Source organism: Mytilus edulis, chromosome 3, assembly GCF_963676685.1.
Source record: "Mytilus edulis chromosome 3, xbMytEdul2.2, whole genome shotgun sequence".
Classification (NCBI taxonomy): Eukaryota; Metazoa; Mollusca; class Bivalvia; order Mytilida; family Mytilidae; genus Mytilus; species Mytilus edulis.
The window spans coordinates 47,537,784-47,561,539 of NC_092346.1; the positions used below are offsets into that span (position 1 = coordinate 47,537,784).

General features: G+C 31.3%; 1 protein-coding gene across 1 annotated transcript; it reads left to right on the forward strand.

Moving 5' to 3' along the window:
- Nucleotides 1–249: 249 nt before the first annotated feature.
- LOC139516662 (uncharacterized) lies at nt 250–22,790 on the forward strand. Its single transcript, XM_071306884.1, has 9 exons — nt 250–270; nt 2,213–2,387; nt 4,157–4,279; nt 6,607–6,651; nt 12,925–13,275; nt 15,274–15,456; nt 17,872–17,906; nt 19,575–19,917; nt 20,977–22,790. The coding sequence occupies exons 2-9, from the start codon at nt 2,300–2,302 to the stop codon at nt 21,159–21,161; spliced, it is 1,353 nt and encodes a 450-aa protein (XP_071162985.1). The 5' UTR covers nt 250–270; nt 2,213–2,299; the 3' UTR covers nt 21,162–22,790.
- The last annotated feature ends 966 nt before the right edge of the window (nt 22,791–23,756 follow it).

Sequence of the window (23,756 nt, forward strand, 5' to 3'; positions counted from 1 at the left end):
GAGGCATTCCGATGGATATTTACACCCTTGTAATCGCAATGAAAAGGGTATATCTTCCAACCATGATTATCTCAGTATACAGGGATCTATCAGAGAAGAATCGCAAGTTGATAAAGTATCAGACAAACCCCCCGATTTGCCACACAGCAAATACATCACAAACAAAGAAGAGGTTACTGAACTTGATGATGTTCGAATATATTATGAAATAGCAGATTCAACAAAACTTAGAACGTCTGGACAGTCATATGTTTCGACCAACAAGAATATGTAAGTGTTTTACAATCATTAACATGTATATAAATGTTACCCGAATCTTAAAAATTAAACTGAAATATTCAAAATAGGGAATCATTTTCACAACGGCTTGCCATATCGGGACCTTTGATAGCTTATTATTTAGTCTTAGATATACTAATATATAATTAGCGTTGAAGGCCATATGATATATTTCGTTTTTATGTTTCCGTTGTGTAAACTAAACAAGTTTAAGAATGGTTTTCACTTAAATAGGAAGCTTACGATATCAACAATTACTAACGTGTCATTGGATAAATGTCAATACTGAACCTTTGACATGGTAAGACATAGGAAGATTAGAACCACACATGTTTTACACGTTGCTAGAAGTCATGCGATTATCTTATTGAGCAAATTATGTATTTATGATTATTCATGTGTTGTTGTTCTAAGGATAATAATAGAATAAGTTAAATATTGTTTGTTCTGATATTTTAAATGACTAAAATGGTTTTTTTCTTTCCCTGTTGTTCTCTATAAGTAAATGATCCTTGGGGAGGTCTGGGTGATGCCCCCCCCCCCCCCCCGCCCTTGTAACGATCAACGCTTTTGAATAGGGACATAAGTTTGGAACCCCTTTATCCATGGTTGGACTTTCATACAAAATAGCTGGATCCGCCACTGTCCTCTCATAAAAACGTCCCTTAATAGGATAAAATCTGTTATCATTGTATTTGAATGGGGACATAATGTTGGAACTCCCCCCACCTTTATCTATGGTGGAACCTTCCCCCCCCCCCTTTCCCCCTTTTTACTTGGTTTGAAACCCCCTTTATTTAACGGTTGTTGGATTCCCTTTTACAAATGACTGGATCCGATAAAATTGGGTTTTTTAATTTGCTTTATAGCGAAAATGATATTTCCGCAAGACAGCTGACTATCTTTAGTTTAGAATATCTTCTTTTTTTCGCCGCTTGAGTTATTTCTCGCTATGATGCATTACCATAAGTTATCTGTACATGAAATTCTTTCTATTAACCTTTTTTTTGTATGTACGAATCATATAGTCGGGTTCTAATTGTCTAATTCCTATCCTTGACGGATGACATGAAAAAGATGAGCTAATAACTCCTCAAGTTTGCATTATTTTTGTTTGTAATAGTCTTCAATTTTCAATAATTATTAGCAGTTTTTAGCATAATTTACTGCCGCTGCCACTCGTTATCCGGTTTTTTTTCTATGGTTTCAATATCATCATTGGCAACCATTAATTACAGTGTATTTTGGAACCTAAACTGTGTCCAAAAATAAGCTTTAATTTAGACGACACGCACGTCTGGCGTACTAAATTATAATCCTGGTACCTTTGATAGCTATTTACACCACTGGGTCGATGCCACTGCTGTTTGAACGTTTCTTTCCCAAGGATATCACCAGCCCATTAGTCAGCACTTCGGTGTTGACATGAATATCAATTATATGTTTTTTTTTATAAATTTCCTGTTACAAAACTTAGAAATTTTCGAAAAAGTAAGGATTTTCTTATTCCAGGAATAGATTACCTTAGTCATATTTGGCACAATTTTTTGGAATTTTGGGTATTCAATGCTCACCAACTTTGTACTTGTTTGGCTTTATAACTATTTTTTATCTGAGCTAGACGAAGCCCGCGTCTGTCGTACTAAATTACAAACCTGGTACCTTTGATAACTTTTAAATATCCATAAACTGGCACAAACCCATCATATTTTGCTGGTTCTTAATCCTATATTGTTTTTTATGAAGATATTTGTTTAACTTAGTATTACGGCATTTAAGATAGATCCATATAAAAACCAAATTATGGCCTTTTTGAAATTTAATGACAATATAACTTTTTGGCTTTCATTTTGAATTCCTTTTCTTTTTCAATCTATATATTGTCTCTGTTCATTCTTGAATGTTGTTTGTCATTTTAAACCTTTTATTGTAGGTACTAAGACCAGCAGATGACTACTGCTTGACGCAAGACAAAGAAACAAATAAACCATCTGCAAATTCTCCTTGTTCGCCCTGCAGAATGATTATTCCTGCTGCAATAATAACATTACTCCTGATTGGCATTGGCTGTGCAGCTTATTTCCTATTGCTTAGAAATACCAATGAAAGTTTGTTTGATTTAAATAGTTAGCTCGTATCCAAATCTCAAACGTGTAATGACAAGATTTTTACCTACATTACAACGTTTTGCTAATATTAAGTAATTTTAATTCAGGTTCAGTTCATTTTTAATGAACAAAAAACTATTCTTATAAATATGTTATTCAAACAAACTTTAAGTCAGTAGATTTATTGTAGAGTTTTTCAATGGTTACTGGTGAATTTTAAATGAGATTGTATAAAATTCATGAATAACAATATCCGTGTACGTAAATAGACAAATAATGTACGATAAGTTATTTAAATATTTATAGATTGTTTATAAATTGAAGAAAAAAAACAAAAAAGATCATGCGTCTTAAATTCCCCTTCTAGATCCATCTTCATTCAGAACGTTCAAACTCAAAATTTTAAAAGCAAAGTAATGAATTTAAATATGTAAACGTACGTGTGCGTATACCATGTTTAAACTGGTTAAAACTAGGCATGGATAATGTTAAGTTTAAACAAATCTATATGTGATATTAGTATCTTGTCTTATTATTTCGTATATGTTGCAAATTGGACATTTTAAGCTTTTGAATATCTAATGTAACTATTCGGTTACAGTTTACTGAATGACAAACTATATTTTTAAAGGTTGATGGAAATGAAATATCCGAATATTCACACTAATAAACGAGAACATTATTTTGATATATAAACCCATGATATTTTTCTGTACAATTCTTATTCAAGACTCATCTTTAGATAGTATTGTTTCCTCTTTATCATTCGTCTTTGAACGATAAAAAGTGACGTATGAAGAAGTTACTTCTCTAGAAGAAAAAAAAAGGACATTATAAGGACATATTGGCGAATAAAAAAGCATTTTGCACAATACAGTTTCGAAAATATAATTAAAAGGAAATTTGGTATATACGTCAATGTGACGGAACGTCGACAATACGATAACCTTTAAGTTAAAGGATGTCAATAAACGGCTTTGAACGATATGCAGAAGATCAATATATAAATTCGAGGAGCTAAGAAAAGAACAAAGATTATCTATCACACATATTCCATAAACACAAATTTTGCTAAAATAACAAATTAAGATGAAACACGAACATAAACGAAGTAACAGATTAGGGGGTCGAGGGCCACATTACTAGGTTGCACTACTTTTGTTTAGACCTCAACCCGTTTCGTATTTAAATTGGACCAGTGAAATTATACAAGATACATTTTATCTATTTTGAAGAGTGTTCAATCAGTAATTACACTTTATCAATTTGTAATGTCTATTGAGATCATACTTTTTGTAATAGATACATTTACTGCAATTCCTTTCAATATTTCACAAATGTAAAATATTTTAATTGAGAAAACATAGGGCCTAAATTACATACTTACATACAATAAACAAAACAAATATGATACATTGGTACAAATGACATTAACTTAATTTAAAGAATGTGGCGACGTTTAACATTTATGCGGGTGCCTAATCTCTCCCTAATCGAGGGACAGTGATGTAAAAGCACAAAATAAGAACAAGAAAAATAACACAGTTGAAAGTCTATATCTGTTTTGGTACCTGGGATGTTCTTTATGTATAAAATCGTCTTGGTCTTCATTAGTTTAACTTGTTTTATTTTTCTAAATGTTGAACACGTATTTACTTTAGGAAGGGCACTAAAATGTATACTAGATTGAAAAGAAGGAGTGTCATGAAACATCACATATAACCAAAATAAACGAAAAAGTGTGTGCTATCTAGTATGTTATATTTCAGACGAGAAAACTGACACATTAAACAACACCCAGCATAGTATTACGTCAACGCCAACGGATATCCTTACAAATCCTGCTTCTACGCTTACGACATCAACCGATCATGTTTTATCAACTACAAAAGGTACGTTTTTCATGTAGAGCCAAAAATGTTGATTATGCAAAAAAAAAGTGAGCGGGTTTTTTTTTATCTTTTCGTTGCTGTCTTATATTTATTAAAAACATGCGATGTTGCCTTACTTTGATCTAAGTATCAAATGCACATTTCGCATGTATATAATCACATTTTTCTTTAGTTTGTGTCTTGGTGACTAATTCTGGCATGATAAAATAAAGGTCGCAACACACTTAACGGTGGTTCATAGAAATAAGGGATGAAAAATACTGGTTTTCCATTTCCATTGGCTATTCATTGGGTAAATGACGACTATAAACATTGATTATAAATATGTTTTCTTCTATTCAATAATATACAAATCACCTTCATGTTTTCCAAGAGAAAGATTATTATTGTCAAATGATACCGTTTGCATTGATTTATAGATTTGGTTTTTTATCCAATTTTTAGACCTATTTTTTATATCATGGTAGCCAATTTCTTTCTTTATTTATTTTGTGGAGGAAGATAGAGTTAATGAAAAGAATGACAAAACTTCGCAAGTAAAAGTTTTACATTGAATTTGAAACTCACATTTTCATTATTGAGATGCTAATGATACAGTAATTGAACTGAATACAGAAATTGAACTGCTAATATTACTCAGACAACGAGGTCTCTGATTTCATTCTGAAGTTTATGTCTATGTTTTGAAGTTTCACAACGGAATCAAAGTATGACTTTCAGGTTCTGGAGACAAGAAAAACCTTTTGCGGAATAATTAGCTTTTAAAAACTAAGCGGTTTTTTTTTCTCTCTCGAGAAATGGGTAATACAACTCTTGATAATTTGTTATCGCTCGATATCAACTCTAATTATTCGATATCCATACTATTAAACGATTAGACCTCATTTTGTGTGTCATCGTACCTCTGTGTTCTATAGGTAACATGCATAGTCGCATTTGTCATCCATTGTTATGATTATTCATATTTAGTTATTTTTGGAGAAAAACGACAAAAAAGGAGTCTGGATATTGAATCCGCAATCAGACTGACTTTTAGTCATAGATAAGACTTCCGGTTTGAAACATGCACAACCAATCGCATGATAGATAACAAAAATGAAAAATAAATAAGCCAATCAGAGCGTTCTCCATATCATGGTGTTAAGATCGCAAGAACCACAACTATTATACCTCCTTAGAGAGGACAATTATTTTTTCGCATATATATTAAAATACGTAAAACATGTGAAAACAAGAATGTGTCCATATTACACGGATACCAAATCGGCACTATTTTTACTAAGTTCAACTTCATCAAAAACTTATGTCAACCTCGACCAAAAACTGTAACCTGAAGCGGGACAGACGGACGGACGGACGAACGAACGAACGCACGGATGCACAGACTAGAAAACATAATGCCCATAAATGTGACATAAATGAGGCATAAAAATTAATTGTTGAAAGTGAAAGTAGTGATTTTGCAAAAATGAAAGAAGGGTAGAGATTAGAGGGAGGCAGGACCTTTTTTTTGGAACGTCGGAATCGGGTGTTTTTAAGCTCGGGGTTTGGGGATTGATTCTTACTGGGGCCGGGAATATATTTTTCGATTTCAGAATTTCGGGAAATGAATTTCTTTAAATTCTGAATCTCTGTATTTCATGTTTTCAAGCCCGGGATTTCGGGATCAGGACCCCTCCGACCACCCCTCAAATTAACCGTAGTCGGTCTTAGTCATTTATACAAGATTCATATCATACCATTGGCATGTTAATAAGGCTCTCAACAGAAAAAGCACTGATGGATTGTCCTAGAAACATATTTTATTAGACTAAAAATGGTCTATATATAAGCAGTTACATTTATTTCATGTTTGAAGCGGTGCAAATTTTTAATTTAATTTAACTTTTACCAATAGATGTAGCAAAGGAGAAAAATAATTGTGGTCTGAGGCCAGAAACACGAAAATAATTGAATTTAACAGAAAGGAAACAAATATCGGGAAAAGGGAGAGATTTTGATACCTTTTATGAAATTCTCCATACATAATATCTTTTACGAAAAATCATCCTACAACAGTTCACAAGCTGTATATATGCCCGCGATTTCGCGGGTGTGTTCTAGTATAATTAAAATAAAAACCATCAGGGCTCTTGAAAAAGAAAAAAAACAGTATAATCCCATACTACTAATCGTGTATTGAATTTCGCCCCGCTTATTAATCCAATATGGAATATACACGGTCTCCACGCTGTTGCTTTTAACCAATCATATTGCTCGAAATGTATAGGAATAAAGAGATAGTATATTTTGTTGATCCTCAGATGTTTTTTTAATTTTCCTTTCAGAGAGTAGCCTGTCAGAGGCACCAAGTTCAACTACGGAAACCTACTGTAAGTACTTGATTGCATTATAAAATAGTAAACGAAATTATATACATATTACAGGAGGACGTGGGAAAATAGTTTGTAGAGCTAATTCAATGTTACGTATTGGGTATATTGTCATTTTCCCTTTCTGTGTTTTTTTTTCAGATTGTAAGATTATCAAATATTATCTCACGTCTGTTAATGATTTTCTTGGTAGATGATCGTCGCTGATGAAGTAGATATTGACCCAAACTTTGATTTTACAATTATTAAGGATTTTTTACACAACCACAATACCTTATTCGTCAAAACCTTTTGGAATTTTTGTCATTTAATGCTTTTCAACTCATTCATTTGGCCGTTTTGTCTCCTTTGATTCGATTTTCAATGAAGAATCTTTTGTAGACGAAACGAGCGTCTCTGGAACACAATTATTTGCCTGGTCTCTAAGATGAGTTTACTTAAAACTAATGGGTTGATAACACTGCTGGAAGAGGTTTCATCCCGGGTTTATCCAATGCTGAGTTGTCGGCACTTCTATGTTGATCGGTTTATGACTTTTGAACAACGGTATACTACAGTTGCCTTTATTTAACATGAAATATCCTTGATATGATCACTTGTTGAAATTTTTGAAATTCTAAGAGTATTCCTCCTGAAGAATAGAAATTTTGAGTCTTCAAAGCTCTTAATTTTATACTTATTTGACTTTTTTCTTCTTTAAATTAGAAGTTTTGTAGACGAAACGCACGTCTGGTTTACATAATTCCTAGCCTGGTATATAGGATGAGTTTATTTCAAGTGGTTGGTCTTTTCAAAGAGGGTTGTTAATAAGTCAGTTTGTGTGGGATTTTTTTTCATTATTATTATTTTGACTAATTATGAAGAGTACTTAAGGTAGCACAATACAAAAGCAACAAAATTTTATTAAAATTTCATTTTCAGTTGTTTTTGTTACTTCTTAATATTCCAAAACCACAGACGAAAAAATTATTTACATATCTTGCACTGTTAATGAGTTTTGATGATAATTAGTTTTATAAACAAATGCACGTGTCTGACTGATACAAGATAAAAACATGTGGGCAGTACTTTGTGGTTAATCAATAGAATCATTTGATAGCTTTATGATCACTCACCAGCAATAAAAATTACAGTTATGAAAAAGAGGTGGATTAGGGATTTATGGAAAAATGAAGTTATTGAATTCCAAATAAAAATACATTTCTTTATTGGAGCTGCCAGGAGAAAAAAAACCCAACTATTTGGAGATATGGAGGGAATCAAAATATAAATGTACAGATATTAAACAATTAATGTTTCTGATGTTTATACTAGAATTCCTTAAGGAGAATGTTGAAATATGTATTCTTTTTAAAAGAAAATACAAATTGAATATTTCATTATCAAACTGCAAAAATGAAAAAAATGTACTTTCGGTAAAACACCATATTGTCATTTTATACAATTACAATTTTAGAAATCCTCCATATGGATCATCTAGACTGACCAACTGATCCTTTTGTGTATACATGCATAACTTATTTTTTGTAACAATTCAAAAATCAAAACATATTATTTCATGTACTAAATGAATAAAATCCATAATGAAGAAAATAAATGCAATGTGTAATTAAACTTCTGAGATCATAAATAGTAAAGGTTTATCATGGTGGGCGGAGTTTTGACCATATCTGTAGCAACTGACTTCCAGCAAGGTCACTAATGATATAACATCTCCCGCCAGATCTGATTTTTGTTGCATAGGGTGTGCAGTTTCTTTATATATTTAGAACTGCTGAAATGGAATGCTTTCTTACTGGTCAAAACCTAATTGATTTATGAATAAAGGCCAATCCTGAAGTATCCCCATGGTACATGTGTGAATTATATTGAAGTTAATGGGGTATAAGTAGGAAAATTCTTATTTATTCAATTGTGACGCATTCATTTTTGTCATTTTCTTTTTACACTTAACATTCAGATTCAGTCTCAGGTTAAGGTTTTCAGTTTTCAATAATTTTGCAAAACTTTCATGAAATTTTATAAAATGTGGACAGAAGCTTTTTAATGACCAAAGAACAGTATCCAGAACAAATTTTGATAATATGTATTTTTATTTTCCGTCATTTACTAGTAAATGGACTTAGTTTTGCAGTTAACAAGTAGTAAATTTATTAGTTAACATATATATACAGACAGTCTAGACATGATAAGTTCGTAATACTTCATGGATTGCTGAAACTTGGTCATAAGCTAATCTCCAAGAAATAGCATCTGAAGACAAAGTTTGGTTTTATTTTAAATTCTGTATTTTACTGATAAATAGACTCACTTTTAAGTCAATATTACACTTTTAATCGGACAGCATCAATCGTAGGCGAACCACAAGGTTTCACGGAACCCTTTTCTTAAATTATTCTTATGGAACACTTTGTGATGTGTTTTCCCCAAAAAATTAAACCGTTATTATTTTTCTTGTACGGGGCTTTTTTGCCAAGTGGTCTAAGTAGTTGAACTACTGTATCACTATCCAGTTAACACTGAGGTTGTGAGTTCGAATCCCGCACGGAGCAGGTACACTCGACTCCAATCTTAATTGACTAGGATTGTCAGTTTTCCTATACAGAAGGTCGGTGGTTTTCGGTGGGCACTCCGGCTTCCTCCACAAATAAAAACTGATCGCCACAAAATTGCACAATAGTGTTGAAAGTGGTGTTAAATACCAATCAATCAATCAATCAATATTCTTCTTATATAAACACATTTTTTATTACAGACATACCTAGTCTAGTGTCTGAATAATTCTTTCAGTTTGGATTAATAAAAAACCCAATAATTTATTGATAAAAGTAAAACTTGAAGTGTTAAATAATAAACATAACACAAATTACAGTTATATACATGTACATAAGAAACATAGAACACACGAGCAAAGTTCTAAAAGATAGGCGAAGGACACCAAAGGGACAAACTCACAAGTCGAAAACGACCCTATGGCTAAAAAAGGAGGAAAAAGCCAAACAGCCAAACGGCCAAACAATATAATTGATGTGTATTATTTCAACAATTGTATTTAAACTAAGATGTCATTTATATTTGAAACTTTATATCTTGCATCGATAACATAAGGTTGCTTTGCTGAAGAGCCTCTCCTAAATTATTGAAATCTATCATTTTGCAATGATAATATTATATGTTGTTGTAAGCAAGTAGATGATCACCAATACAAAACATGTGTAAAAATGTATTTAGAGTGACAAGATGTAGCTGCGATAATGAGTTCTATTTTTATTAATCAGTCTGATGCATTGATCCATATGAGGATTACGGTATGCCGTTGTTTCTTTTTGATTCGTTTTTTGTGTGTGGTTTTTATGGGAGGTGATTTACTTTACAGGTCTTGTTAACAAAAATCAAAACAAATCATAAATCATTCTCGACACACAATATGTAAAAACATTCATTAATAGAAATACTTAATCAGCTGCTGCTATTTGAAATCGTCAAATCAATATTTTTGTTTCGTATTTTGTAATAGAAAACAATTATTCTAAATACAAATACTTATTTTGTTGTGTCTTAAATGTTTAAGGACAGTTTTTATCCAAACCTTAATGAAAGAATACAGAATGACAGCTGTGTTAACGAGTGCGGACCAGGTTAAAAGAATATTTACAACGTCTCCAATCTTTCAAAACAATTTCCCAGAAAAGCATCTCCATTTTTCTTTTTGGATAGTACCGCTTATATACAAAAGGACAAATTCCAGTTACAAAACTATTAGCGGCGTATACGCAAGAAAAGAATGAAAGTGAGGGATCAAGGCTTTGTCATTGGAAATCAGACAAAAATTAAAGTCTTCTTTGGTCTTATATATATTCTACAGTATAATAGTCTATTGTTTTGTAAATGTCCTCTTTTATTTCTCTTTTGTTTTGTCATTAATTTTCTTTTGCCAAAAAGTGGATAATACCTAGTCCCCCAACCTGTTTCCTACCCTTTCAACAGTGTAACACACTATATTCCAGTGCTGCCATTATTTCCTTAGATATTTTACGGTATTATTTCTATATCAGATACACACTTTAATAGACTGATGGAAGCATTGCATAATTTACTGACGTTACAAGTATCTAAATTATACTTTTGATATAACATTTATAAAAATAAATACTATGTATATGTATGAACAAAATTCTCAGTAGTGAAAATTTCAATTAAATAGGACGGATCGATGAAACAATCGATTCGTGGGATTTTGAACTAAAACGATTGTTCATATTACTGTAATCAGAAATAAATATTGTTTGACATAGGTGAATTTGCAGGAAGTAAGAAGCTCTTATCAAAATTATCAAAATACAAATATCAGTTATAACACTTGCATGCCTGTCTCTAAAATATTTGTTTGGTTTGAGACAATTTCCATTAATTTCGGTGTGTGTGTGTGTGTTTTTTTTTTGTGTTTTTTTTTTAGAAGGGGGTTTTGTGAGGAACATATGCAGGCACAAAAAATTAAATTCAGAACGGGTTTACCGAAAAGAGGAAAATGGACCAAACTTAAAGAAAATCTAAAAGGACAAAAACTTTAAAAAAAAAAATTTTAAAAATCGAGTGTTAAAATAAAAAGAATGAAATTTAAGCCGCAGTCTATCAGTGGAAAAATGCAGGCATCAGCAGACTTCCCGGCAACCAAGGGCTGAGAATAATAGACACAAATACAAGAATACAGATATAAAGATCCTAATCAAGACCCTCATCAAAGTTTTTTTTTTAAATATAAAAAAATTGTTTTTCTTATTTCCGTTCTAAAACAAATTATTATTTTCTAGAAATTTTGATTTTAACAATTCTTTTAAAAAAAAAATGCCCCTCCCTAATAACAAAAATAATCAACATTATTTATTGTGGAATTTTTAAAGGTCTCCTGATTATATTATTACATAGGACATGATTCCCTTCGTCGCGTGTGCAGGATGTCATGCACATCTCATTTCATTTTCTGTGATATGTTATATTGTTTTAATATTCCAAAAATAACTTGAAATCAATTTGATTTATCAGATTTGTCCTAATTTTGTTCAGCTACTGACAAACATTGGAATTTCAAGTGCGTTAGATCAATTTTAAGTAGTGATTTCAAGGGAGACAACGATTTATACTTTTCAACAACTTCTAAGCGACCAAGAGTTGTCTCCATTGAAATGTGGTTTGGAATCGATACACATGTTTCTTTAAAGATTTTTCGACGTAATACTAGCATTCAAAGCACAACACATAAAACGTTTCTGTTAAGAGAAAATATAATTCGTTCACAGGAAATTAGTCTTAAGATTGTAGGAATGAACAGTTTGTCCAAACTTCAGTTGTTAGTTAGAAAATTTCGTAGGAAATCATTAATTTTGTAAACATTTTTTTCGACTTCAAAACAAAATTTTCTGCATATGTAAAAATGATTACCGTATGTATTTCTTTTAGAAAGACTACCTGGTGTCATGGTAAGACACGTCAAAATTTACAAAACAGCCATTTAATCGTATATTACAAATATTCGTAATATAGAAAATCTATATTACAGACATTCGTAATATTGATTATTACGCTTTTTTGTAATATAGGCCCTATATTACACAAAACTGTAATGTTACTTTTTGTCGTAATATTACAAGTTTGAGGAATATAACGAATAACAATAATCGCCTGGACTGATTAACAATATAGAGAATTAAAATCGTTTACGGCAGTAAAATGATTAAGAGATGTTTGTATTGGTTTATTTGTATCTTATATACCAGTTTCAATTTCATTTACGTAATCTTTACATCTAATGAATTCATAACGGAGGATGACTAGATATTTTTGTATGTTCTGTTTCGATTGCCATGTATTATAGTCTTAATAATAGATTTCTTTAATCAAATGAGGCGGACAATAAAAAAAGGCTTAATTATAAGTCGACAGGAAACTGACAATACAATGTCAACAAAAACACAATAGGCGACGAAATAGCAACACAAAACATAACTGAGCAACACGTTCCCCACAAAAAAAACTAGATGTAGTCATCCCCATTATACTTTCTGAAATATTTAGTCTTTATCTTGAGTTTTTTTTTTCTGATTCTGTTCTGATCGTTTATAAAAAGTTGAAGATAAATCCGACAATTTAATTTTTTCTATTTTTAGATCTGGTCAAATTCATGATGCATTATGTCTTATTTCTTAGAATAATATTTTGTCCATATTTAGATTTTTTTTAAATCGTAAATACTATTTTTTCTTCTTTTTCATAAAGGTTCGCCGACTGGTTCAACGGTTTTAAAACTCAATCCTCATCAAATAGCTGACCTTGAAGATAACATACACTGGTATATGCATAGTTGTGAAGCCAACGTTGGTTATCCAGCAGGCAATCTTAGTATTGAAATTATGAAGTCTGGAGAATTGGAGTTCAGAAAATTGGACATAACAGCTGTAACCACAGAAGACAAGAAAACATCATGCGAAATTCATAGAAAAATTGATTTTGGAATCGAATTTACATCTGATATGGAGAATGCAATCATTAGATGTAAATTAATTAATAAGTTCTTCCCGGACTTCCCAAACTTTTATTCCAATAATGAAACAGTTCTACTAATACCAGGTAGTATAGCTTCTGTAACTTAAGTTTAACTTAAACAATGTGAAGACCATCAAACTAAATCATTTTCTTTAAGAACTCCATTATGATATTTGAATAAAAAATATTTGCTGATTGGTGGTAAAATATTAGAACTTTTCAACAACAATCTGAAACAACAGTTAGTAAAGACACCGATTGTTAAAAAAAACTATTGGTAAATGGTCGTCGTAAAAAGTATTAAGAAGCGTATATAATTATTAATACTAGTTCACCGACTTGTATTTCTGTCATACTTCCCAGAACGATTTTTTCCTTGTTTATATTTTCAATCGTTTGTTTAATGAATTCACTTATTCTTTTGGTCTGAGTATAAAGGGGGAAACAGAAAGGTCTAAATAATTTATTTCTTCATTTCATACGATGAGCTTCTAGCTCCTTTGACCAACTTAGGATGGTAAAAAACTTCCAGAAATATTGAATCTTTATTCAAACATTTGTTTACATTTACTAATGCTACAGAAGGATGCCTCCTTAAGGTCACAATTAAATAAGAAGATGTGGTAGGAGGGTCAATTAGACAACTTTACATCTAATTTACAATGAATAAAAACTGAAGGGCATGTAAAGGGTTTTTGAAAAACGAACAGTTCCTTCACAAAAAAAAGAAAACAAATGCAACCAAGTCAATTGGCCTTTAGAATCATTAGGTATCTAGCCTTTACAATAAGGAATGTTTACATATAAGAGAATACCCTGTAAATAACAGCTTTGAAAAGAATGTGTAAATAGCAACAATAAAATCTTCAATAGAATATGATATTCCTTAATTATTTGTTATCTTTGATACAACCACTTCATGTTACCTGTGAACTGTATGTGTCATTAGTCGGTATTGACGGCTTTTCAAAAGGTGTTTTAAAAAAGTAATCGAGCTTGATAAGGTGTGCTGATTTGAAAAATAGATTACTAAAATATCAGTTAAAGATCTATTGATTTATTGAAAGAGCTGAACTTCATCCACCTGAATTGTTGTGTGAAAATAATCGCATTGCAAGATGACGGATAATATTCTGTTTATATCTAAAATCTAAGCACAAGTGTTAACTGTGTCAAAATGAAATCAGTCTAAATAATAAAGTTTACGATAAACGTAATGAAAATGTAAACATCTTCGTTTTTTCGTGTTTTAAACTCGTCATAGAAACCAGAATTACAATTATGCTCGTCAGGAAGGCATCTCAACTGAAAGTAGAAATTATGCTCTTACCTCCCGGAAATAGAATACACTTGCTGTAAACTGTATATGACTAGACCCATGACGCTCCTATGTCAATAAATGTGTTCAATATCAAAGCTTACACAAAAAAGACTACATTTATTTTTTATCTAAACATCATAAAACAATTTACAGTTACGCATACATTATCTAATCTGTTCTGACGATGCACTCTTGTCAATAAATGGAATTTCCAATAAGTGTCGTTCAATGTTTATCTAGAAAGTTTAAACTTCAAAGAAAAAATAAAATGACCTATAACCGTTATTCTATTTAAAATTATCGTTCTTATAACTGTAGATAGACACATATTAAACTGTGAACTTAAGTGAACATGTCTTTTTCAATTCGTCATCAATAAAAAAAACACACACAACAGGACGATGCTTATCTGTTTTCCGTATGCAAATTGGTTAACCTTATTTGAGCATTCGATTCCAATGGGGAAAAGGGATCATAAATACCAATACAATAAAGATATAACGAGCGTAGAAATGCAACATTCATTTGGACGATTGATATATATTTCTATTTCACTTAAATCCGCCATATTCTGTGCATGCATATAACATAAGTATTGATAATTGTTTATGCATTTGTAAAATTGTAAAACAAATGACTTATATTTGAAAAGGTTAAAAATAATTCGCCACGTTAAGTTTAAATTAGCTAGTTACGAATTTGCTAAACATATTTGCGTGTACTAGTAATAATGTTGGTTTGTGACAATTCATTCCTTTCAGGTGATGCATGCAAGGATAATACTGTCCCCCATAGCAACCGTGTACATCCCACAAATTGTCATCATTATATACAGTGCCAAAATAAAAAACCTTATGGCCAGGCCTGTCAGGAAAACTTTTGTTTTGGAATACATACAGTAGAAACATGCAAACATTGCGATGAAGTTACATGTCCGACACAAAGTAAGAAATAAATGAAATCGATTTTAAAATTTGGTGATGAATAACAAAGTTCATTCTGTTATATTTCGTTGGTTTAGGCCATGTCTAATTTCATTTCATTGTGCACGTCTATTTTGCAAACAGTTTTAATATGAATTAATGAACAAAAACACCAAAAACAATCCAAAAACGTTTTGTGACGTCATGCTGTTTCTAAATTTCATAAATTCAAATATGGCATAACGTTTGTGCCTTTTCGCCATCGTATGTGACGTCACATTTTTTTAATTACGTTGACGCCTGGACTGATTCGGGTGTGTCTATTCTGTGTTAAACTTTAATAGCATTATGTATTCGGGTTTAGTTTTCTGTAATTAGTTAATACTTCAGTTTCATTATGTATATCTCTTTCATATTCATTTGTTAAAATTTACTGTTTGCAATAGCATGAATTGTTCTATATAATAAGGATTTTCTTATCCCGGGCATAAAAACAATGCCGTATTTGGCAAAACCTTTTCAACTTTTTATCTTCAGTGCTGTACAACTTTGTACCTTTTTCACTTCCGATCTTTTATATCTGGGCGTTATGTATTCGGGTTTAGTTTTCTGTAATTAGTTAATACTTCAGTTTCTTTATGTATATCTCTTTCATATTCATTTGATAAAATTTACTGTTTGCAATAGCATGAATTGTTCTATATAATAAGAATGTTCTTATCCCGGGCATAAAAACAATGCCGTATTTGGCGAAACCTTTTCAACTTTTGATCTTCAGTGTTGTACAACTTTGTACTTTTTTCACTTTCGATCTTTTATATCTGGGCGTCACTTGTAAGTCTTGTGTGGACAAGGCGCGTTTTTGGCGTATTGAATTTTAAACCTGATGCTTTTTGTTATCTATTAATCATGTTTTTCTTTGTCTAATGTGTTCTATTAATTTGTATTGTAGTCCTGTAATATTATGTTGTCATTTCAATGTTATATTTAACTTTGCCATTAAAGTGCGAGGTTTGGCATGCCACAAAACCAGGTTCAACCCACCACTTTTATTCCAATTTAAAAGTGTCCTGTACCAAGTCAGGAAGATGGCCATTGTTATATTATTGTTCGTTTCTGTGTGTGTTGCATTTTAACGTTGAGTCGTTTGTGTTTTCTCTTATTTTTGAGAAATTGAGATAAGACGTGGCACGGTACTTGTCTATCCCAAATTCATGTATTTGGTTTTCATGTTATATTTGTTATTCTCGTGGTGTTTTGTCTGATGCTTGGTCCGTTTCTGTGTGTTACGTTTCGGTGTTATGTCGTTGTTCTCCTCTTATATTTAATGCGTTTCCCTCGGTTTTAGTTTGTTACCCCGATTTTGTTTTTTGTCCATGGATTTATGAGTTTTGAACAGCGGTATACTACTGTTGCCTTTATTTGTATAAAAAAAAACATTTTTTTAGTAAAAATAAGCATGTACGAAATACCAAACGATCAGGCTGAAGTATAGCTTTTTAAGTGGTAATTGTATTGACTAACAGAAATTTTACTTACAGCTTAAAAAACGTAAAAGCTTAGCAAATTTCGATCATAGCTATAGACATGGAATATCAAGCTTTCAACTACATTTGAAGCATGCATACTTTAATTAAACTTTAAAATTATGTCGCATCAAGCATCACAGAAAATGGATTAAATGTCTAAATAAATGTCGGTTGCAGTTAAGTTGAAACCTTTTTAGTTCATTATTTGAATAAGAAGATGTGACACCTCTCCACAGAGAATAAATGACAAAGAAGTTAACAACTAAATGTCACCGTAAGCTTCATATTTGAATAAGACGATGTTATATGATTGTGAATAGGATTACTATCTGATATGCATAGACCTTATGAGGTAGACGGAAGCAACAATAGGTCAAAGGGTTTCATTATTACCAAATACCACAGACAGAAAATAACCTTGTTATAGCAGACCGACTACCCGATTTATGCAAACACAAATAACATAAAACAAATAGGGCATACATCAATCATTGCCAACCATTACTTTCAGACTCCGGACTTGAACCTTTCATTTAATGAGACGTGGATTAACATGTATGCGTGCGCTTAACTATCTTTTAACCTTTTTAATAATATAACAGTTCAACAGATCAATTTGAAAATACTTGACAAATTAAAACACTTACCTTTAAAAAAACATTCACAAACAAAGAAAACATAAAGTACCAGTCTAAGATCATACATTTACGGAAGTAATTATCCTTTGTTAGAAATGTAGATTGTAGAATTATCAAATAATTTTAAATGATTTCCGTCAGTACCTTTTACACCGAAACATATCGAGTAACTGAAATATATCATAGTAATAATAACAATTATTTTTTTCTCCCAAATCATAACAAATATATTCATGCATCATATTTGAATATTTTGTTTTCTATTAAAGGTATCTCTTGTGCAAATGTGACAGTCGTTCAGCAGGTAATATGTAAATTAAAACAGAATAAACTTATTATAGCTGACTATGCGGTATGGGCTTTGCTCATTGTTGAAGGCCGTACGGTGACCTATAGTTTTTAATGTCTGTGTCATTTTGGTCTTTTGTGGATAGTTGTCTCATTGGCAATCATACCACATCTTCTTTTTTATATTATAGCTAGAGAAATTACCATATGTCAAATGTACCGATAGCATATAGTGTGTAGCACCTATCAAATTAAAGCATGTGATATAAGAACATATTTAGTAAACTCAATTGCTTTACAGTATATCTTTATGGAACACCTGAAATTACCTAGATGGTTTTTTTTTGGGGAGGGGGCGGGGGGTTCGCGTAGCTCAGTATTTTTTTGATGTTGTGTTCTGTGTACTGTTTTTTTCGTTATTGTCTTTTCTTTGTGTTTGCCATGACGTTTTAAGTTTTATTTCGACTTATGAATTTGAATGTCATTTTGGTATCTCTCGACTCTCTTTTAAAAACATATAGATCCATTACGAACAAAAATATAGATGTTAAGTTTATGTTTGTTATTGTTTCCTATATTTGATAGTGTCTTAACGTTTCTTCAAGAAACGCTTAACTAGTAACTGTAGTTAATATAAATGCAGAACCCGGCTTTGATACATTAACCACAGTTTTTGATATATTATAGTAGGGAAACCTACAAATGTTTATAAAAGCAACAGATTGTATTGATGTTTTTATCTCTTAAATCAATTAGGAATAGAAAAAAAATCAAGTTTACAAACGGAATATTGGGTAATCGATCGCACGAACTCATAAAATGGGTAACAATGGTTGCATCGACAGGATAGGTTTCTTCTGCTGTACATGAAGCACCCACTGTACGAATTCAAATTTAGTGAAAGTATCACAATCGGTAAAATAACAGACCAAACGACTTTATCAAAACTACAGATAAACAATTTTTACTAGAATCCTTTACATCAATGTTTATCAGTGCTCCATTTGAACTTGGTGTTGTGGAAGGCATTTGGATACAAAATTGCAAACTTTACATGTTTTAACAAAATTTGCATTGAAAGAATATCGGTAATCCATTTGACAAAATACCTAGCTGTACTTCAAAACAAATTTCAAATCGGTTAAAGGTGTTTTTCTTTTTTACTTTGGGATAATTTGTAATTTTGTAATTATTCAGGCTTTATCAATTTATGACCAATTTGGAAGTAAAGGAAATTATTTTGTTAGAACCTTTAAGTACACACATTTCGCTACATGACAGATCAAAAGAGCATTTGAAAATACCGTATAGCGGGCTATTTTCGCGGATAGAACAAAATCGTCAAAATAAATTCCGCCAATTTAAAACGGCACATTCAAAGGTATTTATAAGGTTTTGAATCCGCCAAAATAAAAACCGGCAAAATATTTCGTATTCCTTGTTCAATGAAAATCGCGAAATTTTACACCCGCGAAAATAACCCGCTACACGGTAGTTCTGGTGGGAAATAAGATAGAGGAGAGACCAATTGCCCCTTATCTTTTGCTTTTTTTGTAATCATAGTCTATCATTATTTGTGTGTAAAGTAATGCCAGTACTTATAACAAAGGAAGGGAATGTCAACAGAATGTGTTAAACATTTTTTTAAAGTCCTCGCAAATCAATTCATTAATTACTTTTACAGCAGAACAAAGTCAATATGACATTACACTCTGATCAAATTGTTGGTCTAACTTCCCCAAGAACTTCACACCTCCATACTTGCACCGGTGTTATTGGCAACCTAACGGGAGACATTAAGGTTGAAATACAGTTGGCAGGAAATGCTAACTATCAATCAATAAGTCCTAGTTATTCAACTATCACAGATACAACAGTCAACTGTGAAATTATGAGAATCCTCAAGTTTTGGATTGGATTCACTACGGCTATGTACAATGCAACTATCAGATGTCAAGTAACAAATGGTATTTTTCCTGATGCTTCGCCTAAATACTATAGCAGTGAAACTCTTCAACTTGTTTCAAGTAAGTGGGAACTCGTGTAGAATAAGAAGTATTTTTTATTAAATGAAAATAAAACAAGCAAAGAAGACCACTTCTGTGAAACCGTGAACACCTTTCACAAACATATGGATAAATATCAGAAAAAAAAGGCTAATTCATTAATCAAAACAACTTAATTCTTTTACGACTTTGATAATTTAATAGACCCCTTAATGTCATTTGTTGTTAGACTTTTTTTTACATTTTTAAATAGGTCATATTCACCCGACTTCCCGCATATTTAAACTTGATATCAAATTACACACATACAACTTGGAATCATTATCAAGAGTCAAAGAAGTTATACATTAAATTGACAATTTTTTTTTTTATTTAAACCAAGTTTACACATGTATCAATTCCATTGCACTTATTTTATTTTGTATTTCCATTTATCTACAACGACTACAAAAAAACACTGCAAAAATGAATATTTGGATAAATAAACGACAATACTTTTTATTTTTAACAATCCTTCCCTTTGTAAGATCATAAGTTTACAAAAGCATGTAATTCTTAAACTTAAATATGATAACCGAGGACAAAATTTCAAGGAAAAATCCTTAAAAAGTGTATTTAGAACTACATATTGGTGTTTTAACATCCTTTTTAGATGATGTATTATAATATTCAAATGAACGATATTTTCGGGAGTTTGTAAACATATGACTTTGGAAACTAATGTCCTGACCTTGCACGATGTGAACAGTAAAATAATTTTTTAAAAACTCCGAGGAAATTCAATACCGAACGGCCTTAATCAAAGATCAAAATCAAAAACACATGAACTTTTTGCGTAGTGGTTTGTAATTTGCTTATTGTGTTGTTCCTCTTTCACTTTTGACATTATATTGGTAATCTCCGAATAAAAGTATTTCATTGAAATTTTGGATTTTTTATTGCAACTGCATGTATACCTGTGTATATCGAGCATTTTACTAGAAATACTTTCAATTTGTATATATTGCACGGAGTGTCTGCCAAGGTTTCAATTGATATTAGACTCCTGATGATCTTGTGATAACAAAACTATCATTTCAGATGACTTTTGTGAACAGAATTTAAATGGAACCATAACCAACAAATATCATCATCCAACAACCTGTCATAGATATGTTACTTGTGAAGATAGAGCACCCTCTGTTCAAGCATGTCCAGGCAATATTTGCTTTAGTTTAGAAAAAGATTATTGTGATTATTGCTCTCATGTAAAAACTTGTCCGTAGTTAAACCGACTACCTTGAAACTTGTTTGATTTTTCACATCTGTATTTATATGAACAAATTTCAATTGATGATCTTGGTTATTGTTGATCGCCTTCGAAAAATTGCAGGAGAACAAAACTATCACACTACGTATAGAATCATATTCAAAACAGTGTAACTGTGGCCATTGATTGACAACCTTAAATTATCCCATTGACTGGGGCAGATTAGGTGAACGTGTGTCTGTAACGACAACTGCTCACTACTTACTTATTATAGAATTTAAACTGTGGGGTCACCAAAGGTTCTTAAAGCCTTTAATATTAAAATAGTTCGAAAAATTAATCAGGAATAACTTTATGTTTTGATTTATATTATTGATATAAATCAAAACATCGTGTTTTTCCTGATTAGTTTTTCTAATTTCTTTATTTAGGTGTTGATAACCTTTTGTGACCCCACAGTTTAAGTGCCTTTAACAAGTACATAGTGAGCAGCGGTTGTTACAGCGAACGTTCACATAATCTGCCCCAGTCAATGGGATAATTTAAGGTTGTCAATCAATGGCCACAGCTACACTGTTTTGAATATGATTCTAAATACCTTAAAATGCAATTTTGATCCAGTAAGAGAAAGACCATATATGTATCCAAAAACATATTGGCATGCATTTTTGATTTAAATGGCATACCTTGTCATACAGACTTTTGTTAATAGGGAGCCAACAAACCAATATTTTTGGTTAATTTGATTACAAATAGAGATACAAAAGTTTGGACTCAAAATATAAGTAAAAAGGCATTGCATGTTTGTAAGGTTATATTCCATTTTGGGACTATAAATAGCTATAAGACTTTATAATACACGGTCATATATTTCGGATTTACATAATTATACTTTCAGATAGTACAACTTTGATGTATATGCATAAATACTTCTATATATATTATTTCGGATAAAATACTGTATGTTCATATAAAGAAGTGGGCACTCTTCTTACCTTATTCATACACATGCTGTATATGGTACTCGGTAACTTCAGCTTTCGACAATTACTTTTTTCATTTTTTTTCTACTTTGTATCATTTTATTACAAAACTAAAAGAACTGTTTATACATTCTTTCGAGAAAATATTGCTTTCTACTGTCCATTTCGAACTAAAAATTATTTTATTATAAGACATTGAATGTATAAGTGCTAGTTTCAATCTGGACAAAAAACACTGACATGAGAGATGTGCATGCACAGTTAAGATGAGGTCAGCAGTATTGAGATACAGATGGATGGTCTTGTATCAGTATTCGGGGTGCATGTGTGTATATATATATATTTGTATGGGTTTTGTTTACATTTGTATGAATACATGCATGTGTGTTGGTAAATATGATGTGTTGGTAAATATGATGTGTTGATGTTCTAAAGTGTTTTGTTTTCTTTTTCATTACTTTTTGTTTTCTTCTATTTAGGATTTTGATTATAATTAGTATTTCCTCTTATTTTGTATGTCTTTTCTTTTATACAATTGATACACACATTTTAAAATTAAAACGTGCAAATTGATGGACAAACAATTTTCATATGTATTTAAATTTTACTTGAGCACAAACATTTTTTACACATTTTACTTATGATGCTCTCGACAAAAGTTGTTGGGTGAAAAAATTATTCATTGTGAAATAACTTTTACATATAGATGTGTATGTTTTGTTAATGCTGCTTGGATATATATAATTGACCTATATATATCTATATTATTTATGCTATTCTTGTTTAATCACTTTATTATATTATGTCGACTTTACGATTGGTAGTGTAAATTGAAGGGTTTTATCAGATATAGTTACAATAATTGATATTTTTACAAAATATGAGGATTTATATGAGATAAGTATATTATTAGCACATCTTAAAAAGACAAACAATGGCTTTTTGAATGAAGATATGTGGGGAAATTTATTTCTTATTCTATTAAAAGTAGAGGGGTAGCTTTTCTTTTGAAAAATACTTTTGAATTTGACATTCATGAGGAAACTATAGAGTTGTTTAGTTGTTTGGTTATTTCATTATATCAGATATAATCATGCAGGACTTCCGTATAACTTTGGCAGCTATATATTGACCGAATAATGACGATCCAGTCTTTTTTGAGAACTTAAAAAACAAAATATTCCACTACGGCATTTCTTCATTTGTAGTGTTGCGAGATTAGGCTGTTGTTCAAGATTATGACATGGACACATTGTACATTAGAATTGAAAATAACCCCCAATCAAAACCACGACACATGAGGTTATGTTTGACCTTGATTTGTTAGAAGGTACTCATGGCGTGGTTCAAATCACAAACAAAGTCGTTTGGACTACTTCAAGTACTGATATAGAAGCCGATACTCATGTGCTTTTACTTTTAGTTGATATTGAAAAAAACCTTATAATGGTCTTTTATTTTAGAGGTTTTGCAGTTTTATGGCTTTGATCATTCATTTATTAGTAAGATAAGAGCAGTCTTTTGGAAAGGTTGTAGTTATTAAAACTTTAGCACTTCCCATTTATTTTCAAGTTCTTACTGTTCTTCCAACCCTCCACCCCTTCTCAGAAGGGGTTTTAAAACAGATT

Bases quoted from the DNA above. Each gene is read 5' to 3' on its own strand.
- LOC139516662 (XM_071306884.1), top strand. From the start codon at position 2,300: ATGATTATTCCTGCTGCAATAATAACATTACTCCTGATTGGCATTGGC. The intron at 2,388-4,156 runs GTTTGTTTGATT...GTTATATTTCAG, and splicing joins GCTTAGAAATACCAATGAAA to ACGAGAAAACTGACACATTA. The intron at 17,907-19,574 runs GTAATATGTAAA...TTACTTTTACAG, and splicing joins ATGTGACAGTCGTTCAGCAG to CAGAACAAAGTCAATATGAC.